General features: G+C 48.7%; 1 protein-coding gene and 2 non-coding genes across 4 annotated transcripts in view; 2 read left to right on the top strand and 1 right to left on the bottom strand.

Moving 5' to 3' along the window:
• Positions 1-946: 946 nt before the first annotated feature.
• The window catches only part of CD99 (CD99 molecule (Xg blood group)), a 32,847-nt gene continuing 18,199 nt past the window's right edge, over positions 947-15,594 (bottom strand). Inside the window, exons 6-10 of one of the 2 annotated variants that reach the window (XM_064483422.1) lie at positions 13,624-13,668; positions 11,257-11,328; positions 9,461-9,574; positions 2,726-2,782; positions 947-1,477 (exon numbers count right to left, since the gene is read on the bottom strand). In XM_064483422.1, the coding sequence (XP_064339492.1) occupies positions 1,452-1,477; positions 2,726-2,782; positions 9,461-9,574; positions 11,257-11,328; positions 13,624-13,668 (314 nt within the window). In that variant the 3' untranslated portion in view covers positions 947-1,451. Of the gene's footprint in view, positions 1,478-2,725; positions 2,783-3,099; positions 5,353-9,460; positions 9,575-11,256; positions 11,329-13,623; positions 13,669-15,594 lie in introns of those variants that run through there. The other variant, XM_064483423.1, reaches the window with a different exon arrangement.
• On the top strand, positions 5,489-5,564 carry TRNAA-UGC (transfer RNA alanine (anticodon UGC)). The gene has a single exon. It is a non-coding gene; the product is annotated as a tRNA-Ala (tRNA).
• On the top strand, positions 13,284-13,356 carry TRNAT-AGU (transfer RNA threonine (anticodon AGU)). Its single transcript has one exon. It is a non-coding gene; the product is annotated as a tRNA-Thr (tRNA).

Consider the following 15,594-nt stretch of genomic DNA (forward strand, 5'->3'; position numbering starts at 1 on the left):
AAAGACTCAGGACTCATGAGCGATGCCCCGATATCAGCCCTGCCCCAAAGGCAGCTGACTGGGGAAGGCGGCAGCCCACACAGGTGTGATAGCACCGCACCTCCTGAACAGGGAGCGACTGACGTGAGACCCGCTACAGCTCGTCAGCCCCTTCTCCGGGACGAGACGAAGCATTCCCAGGACACCGCCGCCTCTCTGGACAACCGTCCCAAGAGCCTCACGTGAGCACGTCTGTGCCGCTGGAAACGCAGGATGACCTCGTGTTTCCACGGACGCCGTCCCCCCCCCCATCCACCACATCAGGGCTTCTACGCTGGACATGATGGACCTCCAAACCCAAGCAGACCCCTTTCCGAACTTTCACACAGCAGCATGCACTTTGGAAGCTTTGCGACGGGTGCACCATCCTAAATGGGGGCCGTGCCCCCGAAGGTGGTGAAGGCATCGGGGGTTGCCTGGAGAAAACTGTGATTTCAGTTCTTGAGCATCTGTCAGGAAGTATAGAAGGAGGTTCTCTGTCTCAGAACGGTCAACCGAGCTCTCACATTGACGCTGATAAAGATTTTTTAAAGACAGTACAAATTCGTAGCATTCATCTGCATGGAAGATGCAGGGGAGTCTCTGGTGCAGGGGAGTATCTGGTGCAAGGAGTATCTGGTGCAGGGGAGTATCTGGATGCAGAGGAGTGTGATGCAGGGGAGTATCTGGATGCAGAGGAGTATCTGCTGCAGGGGAGTATCTGGATGCTAAGAAAGACTTGTTCCCAAAGTGACAAAACAAATGAAAGGGAACGGGCAGATTAAGAAAACCCCAGAAATAAAGAGCCTGCACTTAGGGTGAACATCGGTCTTACAGCCCCAGAGGAGGGACCATGGGCTCCATTCCGTTAGTGTCACGGCCTTCTTCACAAGTCACCCAGGTGGTAACACACATAAGTGAAAAGTACTTGGTTTCCAATTTCTTTTTATTAGTCTGATGTGAAAAAAAAAATCCTAGCAAATGAAAGGATTTTTGAGGAAACTAACCAAAGGCTTATCTCCCTCTATAAAAGGGTCAAGTCGACGTTAGGGAAGGCTCACACACACTCAACATATAGGCAATTTGTTAAACGGCCCAGAGCTTCTGTTCCGGGAAGTTCAGCGGGATCGATATTCGAATGACGGGGACTGGGGGACAGTCAGCCTTCCACGTCACACAGGAAACCCCTCAGGGCCATGGACAAGGTGGGGGTCAGTCCCGTCTGGATGCGAAACTAGTCCTAAGTCAGTATCATCGAGCCAGCTCGGCGGCGACAGGCAGGACGCATCTCAAGGTGACAACAAGGAATCCGACTTGAGCGAAGGCACCGGTGAGACGCGGCCTGCTCCCGGCGGGGCAGCCGTCTTCAGAGCGGCCCCGCAGGCGGGCCTGTGGCCCTGCTGGGACTGCGGGGCCACGTGGCTGCCAGTCTTCTATTTCTCCAGAAGAGTCTGTTGAACTGCAGAGGACAGAGACGCAAGGACACAGTTGACAGGCACCCCGGCTCCCCCCACACGTGCACGAACGCAGCTTCCAACCCTACTTCCGCCCGAGGGCCTGAGCTCAAAACTGCTTGCCGGCAGGAAGCAAAAAACTAGATCTAATCGGCCAGGGAAAAAATTCAAGAAATTTCATACTACGATGCCATCCATCGTGGCTAGAAGCAAACAGATAACTTCAGGGAACGTAGAGAGGAAATGGAGAGTGCATTCTCTGCCGGTGACTTTTCTGAAAAGGTAAGAAATGCCTATAAAATAGCAAATTTCAGAACAAATAATGTTCTAAATGAGGGCCCGCGGCGTTGGTTAATTTGCAACGATTAGGGGCTAAGGTTTTCTGATCAGTTCATTTATGTTTTAGAGGGCTGTTTTGCATTTGGGGTGCTTAAAAATGACAGCTCATTTTTAGGGGGGAGGGTGTAGCTCAGGGGTAGAGCGCGTGTTTAGCACACACGAGGTCCTGGTTCCACCCCAGTGTCTCTTCTAAAAACAAATAAATAAATCAATCTAGTTACCTCCCCTACCAAAAGAAAAAGGAAAAAAAAAAGAATTAAAAACACTATGAATATAAAAAAAAAAGATCGCTCATTTTACACATCTTTTCTTTATTAGAAGCAGCTGTGAGCGAGACCCCAACTTTCTGAACGCCTGTCTCTTTAGCGTTCAAAATATTTTAACATTAAAAACTCATCTCCATTCCACAGGTGTCTTATTCGATAAATGCTGCCTCCTTTGGGCACAGGAGTGAGTCTCCACAGACGCACAAAAATAAAAGACAGAAACACACAGGCATATACAGCCGTCGTTGTGTTTTCCTGACATTTTCAAGAGTGGCCCCGAAAAGTTTCCGTCATTTAAACTACCTCCTCTCGGCCCGAGTTCCCACCTGGTTGGGGGGGGGGGTCTTGTCAAAGTGACCAGAACTTGCCTCTCAGAGGCTGCACATTCTGACCACGCAGCCACAGGGCACCACCTGGATGATCATTGTCCCCAGGATTTAAAGAGAACTTTAAGATGACTTGGGTCCCCTCCGAAGCCTGAGGCCCAGGGATGTTTATATCTCGCCTCCCAAACGCACCCCCTTGAAAGCTACGAGGCATGAAGGACCACAAAACCGGATTTGAGAAAGGCGGGCAGGACCGCGGTGGGAGGACGTTGAACAGAAACGCTGGGGGGGGGGGGAGGTGACACTCAGTGTCCCTTCTCACCAGGTGGCTCAGCGTTGGTGCTCTGGTGGTTTTCCATGTTGACCTCGCCCTGGTCGGCTGCAAGGAAGAACAAACGCCACAAGGGGGTGAGCACAAAGGCACCACACCCTGATCATGGTTCTCAGGCAGACTCAGCCCCCACCGGCCTACCCTGCCGTCCGCCCCAAAAGCAAGGGCCCACCCTGCTCATGCTGCCGGAGGGCACGCCTCATGGCGCCCTGCCATCTTCCTGCAGTGTTCTTTCCATCTGTTTTTTTTATTTCCAAAGTTTTATCCCACAATCTCTCCAGCAGGCATCAGGCTGAACAAAACCCCGCCCCCGAAGGTTCTCCGAGCACCCGCGCGGGGCAGCAGAATTCAAAACGCACGACAGGTTCCAGGTCCAAACATGTTTATTTCTTTGCTGCGCGGTCGTGAAGGCGTAGGAAGCACACGTGGCATGAAAGGAGCCAGACGAGCTCCCGGGACCCGTGACAACCGCGTCCCCGGCTCCCAGAGCACAGTGGCCTCGTCCCGGGGTCGGGTAACTTGTCAACAGCTGGCCCTACTTTCCATCCGGGTCCCAGAGACATGTGTCACCCTCTCTGGGAACTGGATTTTGGTAAGGTGCCGCCCTCCCCCCCGACCACGAGAGGAGACCCCAGTTAGAGACCAAAATCCTACAGTTCAAAAAAGAAAAGGACAAAGAAAGACAAAAAGAGAGAGAAAGAAAGGGAGAGAGAGGAAGAAAGAAAAAGGAAGGAAGGAAGGAATGAAGGATAGGAAGGAAGGAAGGAAGGAAGGAAGGAAGGAAGGAAGGAAGGAAGGAAGGAAGGGAGGAAAGGAAGGAAGGAAAGGAAGGAAGGAAGGAAGGAAGGAAACGAAGGAAGGAAACGAAGGAAGGAAGGAAACGAAGGAAGGAAGGAAAGGAAGGAAGGAAGGAAGGAAGGAAGGAAGGAAGGAAGGAAGGAAGGAAGGAAGGAAAGGAAGGAAGGGAGGGAAGGAAGGAAGGAAGGAAAGAGAAGAGAATTCAAAGGGACCTATGAAAATCCTGCAGGACGGTAGCCACACATATCCTGTCTTCTGCTGCCCGGGCAGGTAATCAACACAGATACATATTAGAGCGAACGGTTATGGCAAGAAATCCTAAATATGCTTTCATTTCACAAGATAAGCCACCCCTCCCCAGCACAATTTAAAAGGAAAAACAAAAGAAGAAGAAAAGAAAAGACAGAAAGAAACGCAGCAAAAACACTCTAATGGCATTGTGGAAAGCCTACATCACATCTGGCAGTGTTTAAGGAAACGGGGGAAAAAAAATGCCTGTGTAAACAGCAAAGTGTGCCAAGAACAAAATCCGTTTGGGGCCAAACGTGATTTCCAGCAAGCAAAAAGTATGTCCAGTTCCCCACTATCGGAATAAACATTTCGGGCTGGAGAGGAGGGATGGGGTGGGCACACTGTATTTCGACGTTGCTGTCACAACCGCCGGGCATCTGGGGAGAGCCTGAGGGTGGGTGCCTCGTGGGTCAGGAGAGGACCCAGCGAAGTCGGCACACACAGGAACGGGGCAAGGGCACCGCCGGCCGTGATGACAGTGCGGCTCTGTCCTCCGGGGCGGGGGGTCTCCAAGAAGCCGGGATTCTGCCTTGTTGAGACCATGTTTAGCTGGAGCCAAATGTGACCCGGAGCGAGAACAGCCCAGTGGAGGGTGCCCAGACCCGGGAGGAGCATTTAGAGTCCCCATTGCAGGGTTGTCAACCCAGCTCCAGATGCGAACCCCCAAACCTGCAACTCAGCCCCCATAAGACCGCCACCCATTCACCTTGACCCTCAGCCAAGGTCTGAATAAGAGAGTAATGTTTACACCCAAAAAGGAGCTGGTCTGATGTGACAAAGGGGGGAAAAAAGTCATGATTTCCACACATACAGGGATATACATAAGGATGCAAAAATTCTCAGTGTCCACAAGACCCCATCACTCACCCTGCTCTGCTGACCTTAGAATTTTAAGAACCTGAAGTTTTTTTAGGTTATTCCTAAATGTGCAGATTTTTTTTTCCTGCTGAGAACCAGGAAGTTTACATATTTGGAAAAAAATAGTCAGACAGAGAGAGAGAGTTAATTCTTGGAAATGGACCACATAAATCCAGGGGCGATGGAAGCAGACTGTTAAAAACTGCACCATCGGGGGGAAAGATGAAACCCTACGACCCAAGACAGGGCAGGGAGGAAGGCGGCCGCCCCTGCCGTCCATCCTCCTGGAGGACCCACTGGCAAGGAGGGACCGGAGGGTGAGAAACCTGGTTAGTCCGTGGGAACACGCCCCTAAACCTCATCATTGCTTCCTTTCAGATTTCCCTTTGCAACAGAATCTCTGCATCTCTCTTCCTTTTTCTGAAGCTCCCTGTGCCTCAAAATATAAGATCATAAGCTTCTGCACATCCGAAAGGGAGCAAACATGAAGAATTGGGGGGATGGAATCCAGGCTGGGGGAAAATACATCACTGCGGCAACTGCCCGAGACAGGACGCGGACACAGGGGCAAGGTGTGCTCTGCACTCCGCGTCCTTGTAGACAAACACGGATCAGAGAGGACGACCCGGAGGCCCGCCTGGGGTCTTCTGCTCCCTACATCTTCGACTCATCTGAAACGGAAGGTGGAAAAAGGGAGAAAAAAATAAAAAGAAAGAAAGAAAACAGAAGTAAAGTTCTGAGAGGTCTGTTTGCAGGTGCGTGCCCATGCCCCAGGCAGCAGCGAGCTGTCAGAAAGACGTCCTCCGCGGGGAGAGTGTAGCTCAAGTGGTAGAGCACGTGCTTTGCATGCATGAGGTCCTGGGTTCGATCCCCAGTCCCTCCTCTAAGAATAAATAAATAAATCGAATTATCTTCCCATTGCAAAAAAAGAAAAGAAAGACAGAAAGACCTCTTCTGAGCATAGGGGTTAAGGAGAGAGGCTGACAGAGCAGCGAGCAGCAGCGGGTGGACTCAGAGTGGACAGCAAAAATGAGGAGGGGGAGGGGAGGAAAGGGAGGGAGAGATGAGAGACAGATGATAGAGAAATGGGTAGACACATAGATAAATGATAGATCAGACAGGTGGATGGACAGATATAACGGATGGATAGATACACTGATAGCTGATTACATAGACAGATACATGAATACATGGACGGATGGATGGATAGACATCTAGATGGTAGATATGATGGGTGGATGGGTGGATGGGTGGATGGATGGATAGATTAGATGGGTGGGTGGGTGGGTGGATGGATAGATTAGATGGATAGATACATGAATGGATGGATAGGTAGGAAGGTAGGTAGATAGATAGATACATAGATACACAGATACATAGATGGATGGATGGATAGATAGATATATATAGATAGGATGGATAGATACACGAATGGGTGGATAGATGGATAGATAGAGAAGGAAGGGAAGGGGGAGGGGAGAGAGAAATGAGTGATAGATGATAGAGAAGTGGGAAGATACATAGATAAGTGATAGGATAGATGGATGAATTTTATGCCTGTATAGATAGATACATTGATAGATAAAAACATAGGTAGATGAGTAAATGGATGGATGGATAGAAAGATAAAGATTGGCAGATAGATGGATAAACGGATAGATAATGGATAGATATGATGGTATGATGGATGGATGGATGGGTGGGTGGATGGATGGATGGATGAGTGGAAAACTAGATAGACAGATATAAAAGAGGGAAGAGGGAAGGAGGGAGCAAGGAAGGAAAGAGGGAGGGAGGGACAAAACGACATGACATTTCACCGAAGCCTCAAGAATCCGATTCCACCAAGGACAATGGAAGCAGCTGTCGAATGTGCTGTGCGCCACAAAAATCAGCCATCGTCCACGCCAAGGGACAACTACTATACACGGAGCTGCCCTAGCAGGTCAGACTCAGCACCATCGGTTGCTTAGACCAACCACTTGAAGCCAGCACACGAAAACCCAAAGACACACACCACCAGGCACCCCAGACTCAGCTTTCAGAGGCCAGCACGCATCACTTGGACGAAAACCAGATTAAGCGCTCCGACGACAATGTCAGACCTTCAGGAGCAAAAGACAGATCCACGGAATTTCGTGGGCCCTGGATGTTTCTTTTCTACGTTCGCTCAAAATGTGACGCGGAGGCGCTCTTAAACAAGTTTCTATCAAGACTGACGTATTTGCTCCATGTATCTGTGCGTTGGGACAACACACCCACTTCCCCCACCTGCTCGAGACGGACCTGGACGCAAATTCAACAGATGCCACGGAGAACTCAGCACAGCCAGGCCCCGGAGAGTCACGCGAACCGCCACTCTCAGGGAATAACGCCAAACCGCGATTTCTCTGAGGATGTAACCACACCCTTCTTGCGAAACCGCCAAGCTCACAGTTCCGTGGGTGTTTACACGTCTTAAAATGAACAGACATAGCACTGAAATTTTGAATGAAGGTATCAGGTGCATAAAACTTATAAAAAAGAGTCCTTCGTGGGGTCCCCAAAAGATCGGGGATCTTCGGCGCATCTGATACCTGGATTCAACATGTCAGTGCCGCCTCTGTTCACAAAAACACGCAATGGACAATAAACGATTCATTTTCTAAGGCAGGTCTGAAAACTGCAATGTCTAGTCACATAGAAAGATGCTCACTGGTCTGTGTTAGCGATCCCCTGCCCCACCCGTTTTGTTTTGTTTTTTATGAGAATAGCGCCTAATTTTCTTTGTGTTGACGCTGGATACCTTACGGCTGGAGACAGAAGTGCCTAATTACTGAAATAAGAAATCCAGTCTGCTTCCCTCATGATAATTTGCAACCCTCCCCCACCTTTTCCTTTGCACGTTGACATCAGCTCAGGATGGCGAGCCACAGGAAAGCCACAAAGCCAATCAAAACGTAGAGTCGCACCCGATTTTTGCAGGACATATTCCAGGGAAATAAATTTAGCCAACCTCTCTGCTGTGTGACTTGAATTCTAGTCTGCCCTGAGCCAGTGCTTCTGGAAGGATGCTTTGCTTTTGTTTTTGAAAATTATTAAACTCGACGATTTCTGCTTGGGGAGGGGAGCTCTCCGTCTTCACGGCCACCCCTACCCCGTGCAATGGACAGGATACCTGAACCCAAGACCGAGAGCCAGAGGGGGAAGGTGGGGGGGACACAGAATGTTTGAGTTCCCCAATTTCTGAATCCCGTTTGCAAACACTGTGTCACATCAGGTCTATGAAGACTCTGGGGTGCCTCCCCAAGTTGCTGTGTCTTGACATACCCCTACCCCAGAGATCCCTCCACCCCATTCACAAGGGAACAGAAATGATTTGCAACTCCAGAACTCAACTGGGGTTCACCTACAGATCTTCAGAAAACCTTTCGGCAAGGGTTTCCCATGCTCCCGTCCCTAGCGAGCATGCCTTACGCCCCTCCCCTCCTGGTTCTAGGAGAATCAAGAGGGAAAAAGTGTTGTGTGTTCCCCTTCTGGTTCCAACTGTAGATCTTTTATAAGCTGGAACTCGGCCACCTGTCCATTTGGACCTCGCTGGGCACTCAGCATTCAGCCAGCCATGCTTTCCCGATGGAGGGCACCCACTCACAGGTGGGAAATAAGACGCAAGCAGGCCCCCTTCCCGTCCACTGCAAGAAGACACATCTGTAAAAACAGCGGCTTGTTTTAGGTCTGAATCCTAATGCTGTGCAGGACTTTCCATTTCGGGCTCTGAATAGTGTTTGTGGACCTAAAAATAGGGACTGATGGAAGATGAAGGGCAAACTCCATCCCTAGGGTGTAACCCGGCCTCCATCAGCATCGACTGAGGTCTTCTGGGAATTTCCCAAGAACCCTCGGGAAGAGGTCCTAAAGACCGAGGACGTCAACGGCTCAACAGCCAAGGATGAATAAGGACTTAAGATCCTAGGTAGGATGGAAGTTCAGACACCACAAGGCTCCTCCAAGGAGGCGGAGCTGTCCACGGGGCCCCCACAAACCACGTCACAGCCCACCCTTCAGTGGTTCTGCGAGAGTGAAGGCGAGACCTAGACAGAGCTTTGTGCAGACGCACGAACGTTAGCTATGAGAACCCACTGACGTCATCAGGACAAACACGTAGCACAGGATTTCAGTCCAAGGTCCCCCGAACTCCCAACGATGGCCTTCCCATCACTGTGCTGGTAACTGGCACTGCCTATACACGTTGCCCTATACACTATCCATCCCGTCCAAGCTTCGCGGGGACCTGTCGGCACCGGGTTCTAGCAGAAAGGGCATCGGTTGCCCAGTGCTTCAATTTTCATTCTCTTGGGTGGAGAAAACAATATGGCGGCACCAAGGCCCTCACTCTTGCCCCAGTGATGACCAATGTAGACAATGATGACTAAACCAAAAGAGCTAACGTTTCTCCAACACTCGCTCTCTGCCAGGCAACGTGTCAAGACTTTCCCACACGACCTGATTGATCGCCACGAAAACCCCATAGCGTACAGACCGTCACCTGCCCCGCTTTATAGAAACCCCCCCAAAGTGGAGTCGTTAGTAACTTGCACAAGCTCACATGGCCAAACACAGGAAGCACTGGCATCGAAGCTGCAAAGTCAGATCCCAGTATTCTAGTGATTTTAGGAACCGTCAGCCACGTGACACGGGTTTCCCGCCAACCAGAGTTCTGCTTTTGGCATTTTTAAGAGAAAACACCGTTTTCAAGTGAGCAACACACCGCAGAAAAGAAACGAGTGGTGACAGGCTTACCGTTCTCTTTGAAGCACAACTTCTTTTTCTGGTAGGCAATGAAGCTGGAAATGGCTCCAGCCACGGCGACCACGACAGCCCCGATGATCCCAGGGACCACCCCCTGGGACTCGCCTGTAGGAAGAAGCACAGGGCAGCAGGACGGGGGAACACTTAGCACTCACAGAGAGACCACGGGGCAGGTGGGCGGCAACCTGCCCGCAGGAAGAGATGGGGTTGACTGCTAAGATGCAGGGCCACCGGATAACCACGGAGGGAACCCCACTCCTGAGCCTTTCCCCCGACAGCCACATCTGGTATCGGAATTAACTGGTTTCCAGTGGGACAACGAACCCTACGTCTTCCCCATCCCTGTGACCAGCACCGGTGTCCGACCGTCCCCATGAGGCAACTCACACATCCCACCGTGGAAGGTGCCCAGCTGGGACCATTCGACACCCTGTGACCCCGCACAGCTGGATTCCCCCGTCTCCACACCCGCCCTAAAGAACCAAAGCCACCGACTTCCTCATTATGTTCATGTGATTTATTAAGATGGGGTTTCCATCCACCTGCCCCTGCCCCACGTCTACACCTCTTTCCTGGTGTGGCAGGTGCATGAGACATCCTGCTCTATGAATAAAAAGGAAGGATGGTGTGATGGTTAATTGCACGCATGAGCTTGGCTGGCCAAGAGATGCCCAGGTAGCTGGGACAGCACTGTTTCTGGCTGTGTCCTGGTAAGTCTCTCCTGAAAAGATGAACATTCCAACACTCTGAGTGAAGCGGGCTGCCGTCTCCAATGTGGACAGGCAGCCTCCAGTCCACCGGGGATCTGAGCAGATCAAAAAGGGACAGTGTGCTCTCTGCTGGAGCTGGGACATCCATCTTCCCCTGCCCTTCGACACGGACGCTCCTGGTTCTTGGGATCTGGGACTCGCACCATTGGTTGTCCTGCTTCTTGGTGCTTTGCGTGGAAACTGAACTGCACCCGAGGCTTTCCTGAGTCCCCAGCATGCGGGCAGCTGACCGTGGCACTCCTAGCCTCCACAACTACGTGAGCCAACTCCACATGATAAATGTCTTTCTCTGCATCTCTAGAGAAGCCAGCGGTTGTTTCCTTGGGTCATATTGATGGCATTCTTGCTCAGGGTCCGTGGGGAGGGAGACTGAACTTCAAAAGCAGGTCCCGTTGGCACCCAGCTCTGGGAGTGTCAGAGGTGGGCGGGCAACCAGCACGGGCGAACCTCACTTTACCGCGCTTTGCAGATTCGCACTTTTTACAAATTGAAGCTTTGTAGCCACCCCACCTCCAGCATGTCTGTGGGCGCTATCTTCCCAACACCAGTGGCTCCCTTCATGCATCTGGGCCACATTTTGGTACGTCTTCCCATATTTCAAGGTTTTTCATTACAATTATACTTGGGATGGTATCTATGATCAGCGATCTTGGACTCGCTGAAGGCTCATTTTTTAGCCATAAAGTGCGGACACTGTTTTTACAGGCATCATTGTCACCACACACTTCACAGACCACACTGTCTAGTGCGAACATCCCTTTTCTAAGCACTGGGGAACCAAAATGTGCGTGGGACTCGTTCTATCGGAATAGTCGCTTTGTTTGCGGTGGGTTGGAACCGAACCCGCCGTATCTACCTGCCTGCGTTTTGGGACACGCGTCTCAGAGAACTAGGCTTCATGTCAGAGTCCCTAGGGTGACACTGCAAATGCTCAACGTTAGGTCGTGACCGCTGCTCCCCCAGTCCCCCGAGAGTAACAACAAGACCTCCAAGACGTCAGAAACGAGGTGTACATACCCTGCTCCTCCCCGTCGTGCCTCTGGTTTCCACCGTCACCGCCACCGCCACCGGCCCCACCACCGCCGCCTCCTGCAAGAGAGGAAGCAGGCTTGAGGACAGATTGCATCGGGAAGATGTTTGGGCACGGAAGAGTCAAAGCCAGGAACAGCCCCTGGGACCTTGGTTCATGAAGGCACCTTAACAGAAAGGACCATGGGACTGATAAAGCCATTTCATCTCAAGGTGTCCTTTTCCACCGCTGAGTGGGGACATCCTCGCTCTGTGGAAGGTATCTCCCATCTCGCTCCCATGGACCTGGAAACCAGGCTTGGCATCTGACTCAACCTCCACCCCCATGCTGGGCTCCAGGAGACCCAGTGAGTCGTGAAAGTGTGCCAGGGGAATCCCAGCAGGGGTCCCAGAGCCCACCTGAGACCCTCCCATGGTGACGGGCTGATCTCAAAGACATTCCTGTTGACTCCCAGTCTCATGAGTGGTGGTCACTGGTGAGGTGTTAACCGTGGACCCATCACCTGGGGTTATTTTCTTCATCCGTGTTTCCCCCAAGGCTAAGAGTTGCCAGCTCACCACCCCCATTTTTCCTGCATTTAATGCCAATATAGAGTTGGTTTTAAGCTGATGTGGGTACAATGATTACTACACAGTGAGTCATTCACCCAGTGGACTATAAACCTGTGAGTGATTTTATTTCTGTTTAAAATCAGAGACTCCCTCTCTGTGTGTCTTGATGTTACACTCACACAGGCACTGCATGTTACACAGCTCAGGAGCAAGAGGGCTGCCTGCTACACTCAAAGTGGGGGACTGCATGTTACACAGCTGTAGACCCAGAGCACAGCCTGTTACAGTCAATGGATAAGTGCACCTTACACAGGCATCAAACTAGAACACTGCCTGTTACACTGTTCAAAGCGGGGAGGTTTTGACCAGCACACATTCATGATTTTAAATGGAAAACCAATTTAGAAGGTAGACGGACAGCCATTGAAAGACACGACTTCAAGGAACAGAGTGAAAGGAGTTTACACTCTGCAAGGTCTGTGAACTCAAGAGGGAATGCAGGGACATTTCCAGTAGATGACCAGCGAGATGTCCCCAGATCACCTCACAGTAAGTCCTCAAATGCTGTAAAGAGTATTCGAATCTTTTGGGGACTGGACTATCCATTAAGGTCAATCAGTCTCAATTCATCAATCAAGGAGTCAAAGGGAAAATATTTCTGGTAACATTTAATGCACACCAACAAGGAATGATCCTAACCATATCTTCCTTGGTCCTCCTACGACCAGTAGGGCTGTCAATGATCACAGCTGTTCTGGAAAATAACTTAGCCATCGTGAAGGGATGTAAAAGTTGGAATTCCCTTCAGAAGTCCCACTTCTCGGAAACCACCCTAAGGGAACCAGAATGGAGGGCATCCAATATCCAAGTGTAAAGACATGTACAAGAAACTGGGATGAGACCTAAAAAATACAGAAACTAGTGAATGACAAAACAGAAGCAGACTCCAAGATACAGAGAACAGACTAGTTGTGACCAGTGGAGGGAGGGATGGGGGGAAGGACGAGGTGGGGGAGGGGAGTAAGAGGTAAAAACTGCTCTGTGTGAAATAAATAACCTTCCACGCTACCTTGCACAGCAAACGGAATACAACCAACACTCTGCAATAATTACAAATAGAGTATAACCTTTGAAAACTGTGAATCACTATGATGCACACCTGAAACTTATACTACATTGTACAGCAACTAAAATTTTAAAAAAAGTGTTGAGAGATATCAGGTAGTTAGCTAATAAAAATGTGATTTTTCTATTTACAGGAAGAAAAGAAAGAAAGAAAGAAAGAGAGAGAGAAAGAAAGAGAGAAAGAAAGAAAAGAAAAAAGAAAAAAAGAAAAGGAACGAAAAGAAAAAGAAGAAGGAAGGAAGGAAGGAAAGAAGGAAAGAAGGAAGGAAAGAAGGAAGGAAGGAAAGAAGGAAGGGAAGAAAGAAACGAGCATAACCTAAATGTGTTACAAGAGGTGGGGAGGGTATAGCTCAGTGGTAGAGCGTGTGCCTAGTATGCACGAGGTCCTGGGTTCAATTCACAGTACCTCTATTTAAAAAGATAGATAGATAGATATTAATAAATAAATAAATAAATAAATAAATAAATAAATAAACCTGACTACCTCCCCACCCCCGGGTCTATCGTCTGCAACCTTGACGTGTCTGCAAAGGGCAGACCTCCACGAAGATGTCCAAGCAGCTGGCTGTGAGATCCCTGAGAGCTAAGACTCTACCTGCTGCCACGATTCTGTAGAGAAGGTGGGTAATCGGGGATGGAGGAACATAAGAGACAGAAGAAGAGGTCATGTCACCCTACCTCCACCTGAATTCCCCTCGATGAGGTCAGAATCCGAGAAGCCACCTAGAAAGAAAAACACAGTGTCATCTGTCACATTAGAACTTTCAGGAAGCTCTTGATGTCTTAGAGTGAAGGAAAACACAGTAGAATCAAAAGCAGACTGGGGGACAGGGGACCCAACAAAGGTACTACTTTACGGAGAACATATCTCAAAGAGGCAATTGCCATGAATGCCCATCCTATGCCAAAAGTCCTAAAATTAAGTCTTACTCGAAACCTCTGCTAACTAAACCTGAAAAAGATGACACAAAAAGAAAAGGAAAGGACATATCAATCTTCTGGATGTATCTAGATAAAACCACACTCAATTACCATCTCTCTAGTGTAGATTCATTGCACTGCTGGCCCTAAGCTGTCACTCTTCCCATTGTGGGGAGAAGGGTTCATACTCAGCCAGAAGACTGATTTTGGCAGTCTGAGGGTAGTAAAAGGGAGACAAATCAGTATTTTTAATACTTATTTAAAACATAACATCTGTAGGGTTGATGTTTCTCCCCTGGAGAATGGGCTTACACAGGGCTGGTGTAAGGGGGTGACAGACACATTAAAAAGAATCCTGTCATCCCAGCTGACACAACCCCAGACAAGTCAACCCCAGATGACCTAGAGCCAAGCCAAGGTCAGCCACACTTGGCCAAGATTTATCAGAAGTAATGATTTTTAAAATTTTAAGCCACTGGGTTTGGAGATGCTTGTTAGGCAGCAATAGCTAGCTGATACACAGATTCAGTCCATCAGTTTAATAAAACTTATCTTGACCAAGTAGAATTTTTCCCATGAACGTAAGGATGCATTCTATATAAAGACATCCTTCTATATATCTTGTCATATTCATAGGTTCAAAGAAAAAAAAATGACCCATCTCCTTGGATGACCCCAAGCACCTGATGAAATTGAATATTTATTTCCTGTTTAGGAAATAAAAGTCAACTAGAACAGATGTGTAATATGAATATTTATATTTTTAGGGCAATTTCTTTTGTGTAAAAATGAATCTCTTTGAGTTTTTATCTTAAAGTCAGGATTGACTGCTCTGTCTTCTCCTATTGAATGTGGTCCTGAGTTCTCCAGCCAAGGCAAAATGATACAAATACAAGTCAACTGTAAAGAGAAAATATAGACATAAGAAAGGGGAAAACTGGTTTTAAATCATTTGCCGATACTATGACAGTCCTCTTGGAAAAGCTAAGAAGTGAGGAGAAAATGATTAAAAGTTAATGAGTTCGGTGGGGAGGGCATAGCTCAGCGGTAGAGCATGTGATGAGCATGCACGAGGTCCTGGCTTCAATCCCCGGCACTTCCATGAAAAAATAATTACATAAAAATTTAAAACTGAATAAATACATAAATAAATAAATCTAATTACCTCCCACTCAAAAAGATAATGAGTTCATCATTAAGTGGCTAGTTAAGGAAAATGTCCAACACTCTCTTCTGTATTACAGAAATATTGCTGCAAATGGTGTTACGTTGTCAGTTTTTATGGCTGAGTAGTATTCCATTGTATAAATACACCACCTCTTCTTTATCCAGTCACCTGTTGATGGACATTTAGGCTGTTTCCATGTGTTGGCTATTGTAAATACTGCTGCTATGAACAGTGGGGTGCAGGTGTCATCCTGAAGTAGGGTTCCTTCTGGATATATGTCCAGGAGTGGGATTCCTGGGTCATACAGTGAGTCTATTCCTAGTCTTTTGAGGCATCTCCATACTGTTTTCTGCAGTGGCTGCACCAAACTGCATTGCCACCAGCAGTAGATAAATGACAAAGAATGGACACAAAGCACATCTGACTGTCCTTTATGATTACATTACTGCGTTCTGTTGATTCTTATTTTGGGGTTGGCTTTGTTCTTTTGATAACTATATAAGTTTAAAAAGCTAAAGCTCTAAACTGTTCTTAGAAACTATAATCAGAATACAGATGTT

This window comes from Camelus dromedarius, chromosome Y, assembly GCF_036321535.1.
Source record: "Camelus dromedarius isolate mCamDro1 chromosome Y, mCamDro1.pat, whole genome shotgun sequence".
Lineage (NCBI taxonomy): Eukaryota > Metazoa > Chordata > Mammalia > Artiodactyla > Camelidae > Camelus > Camelus dromedarius.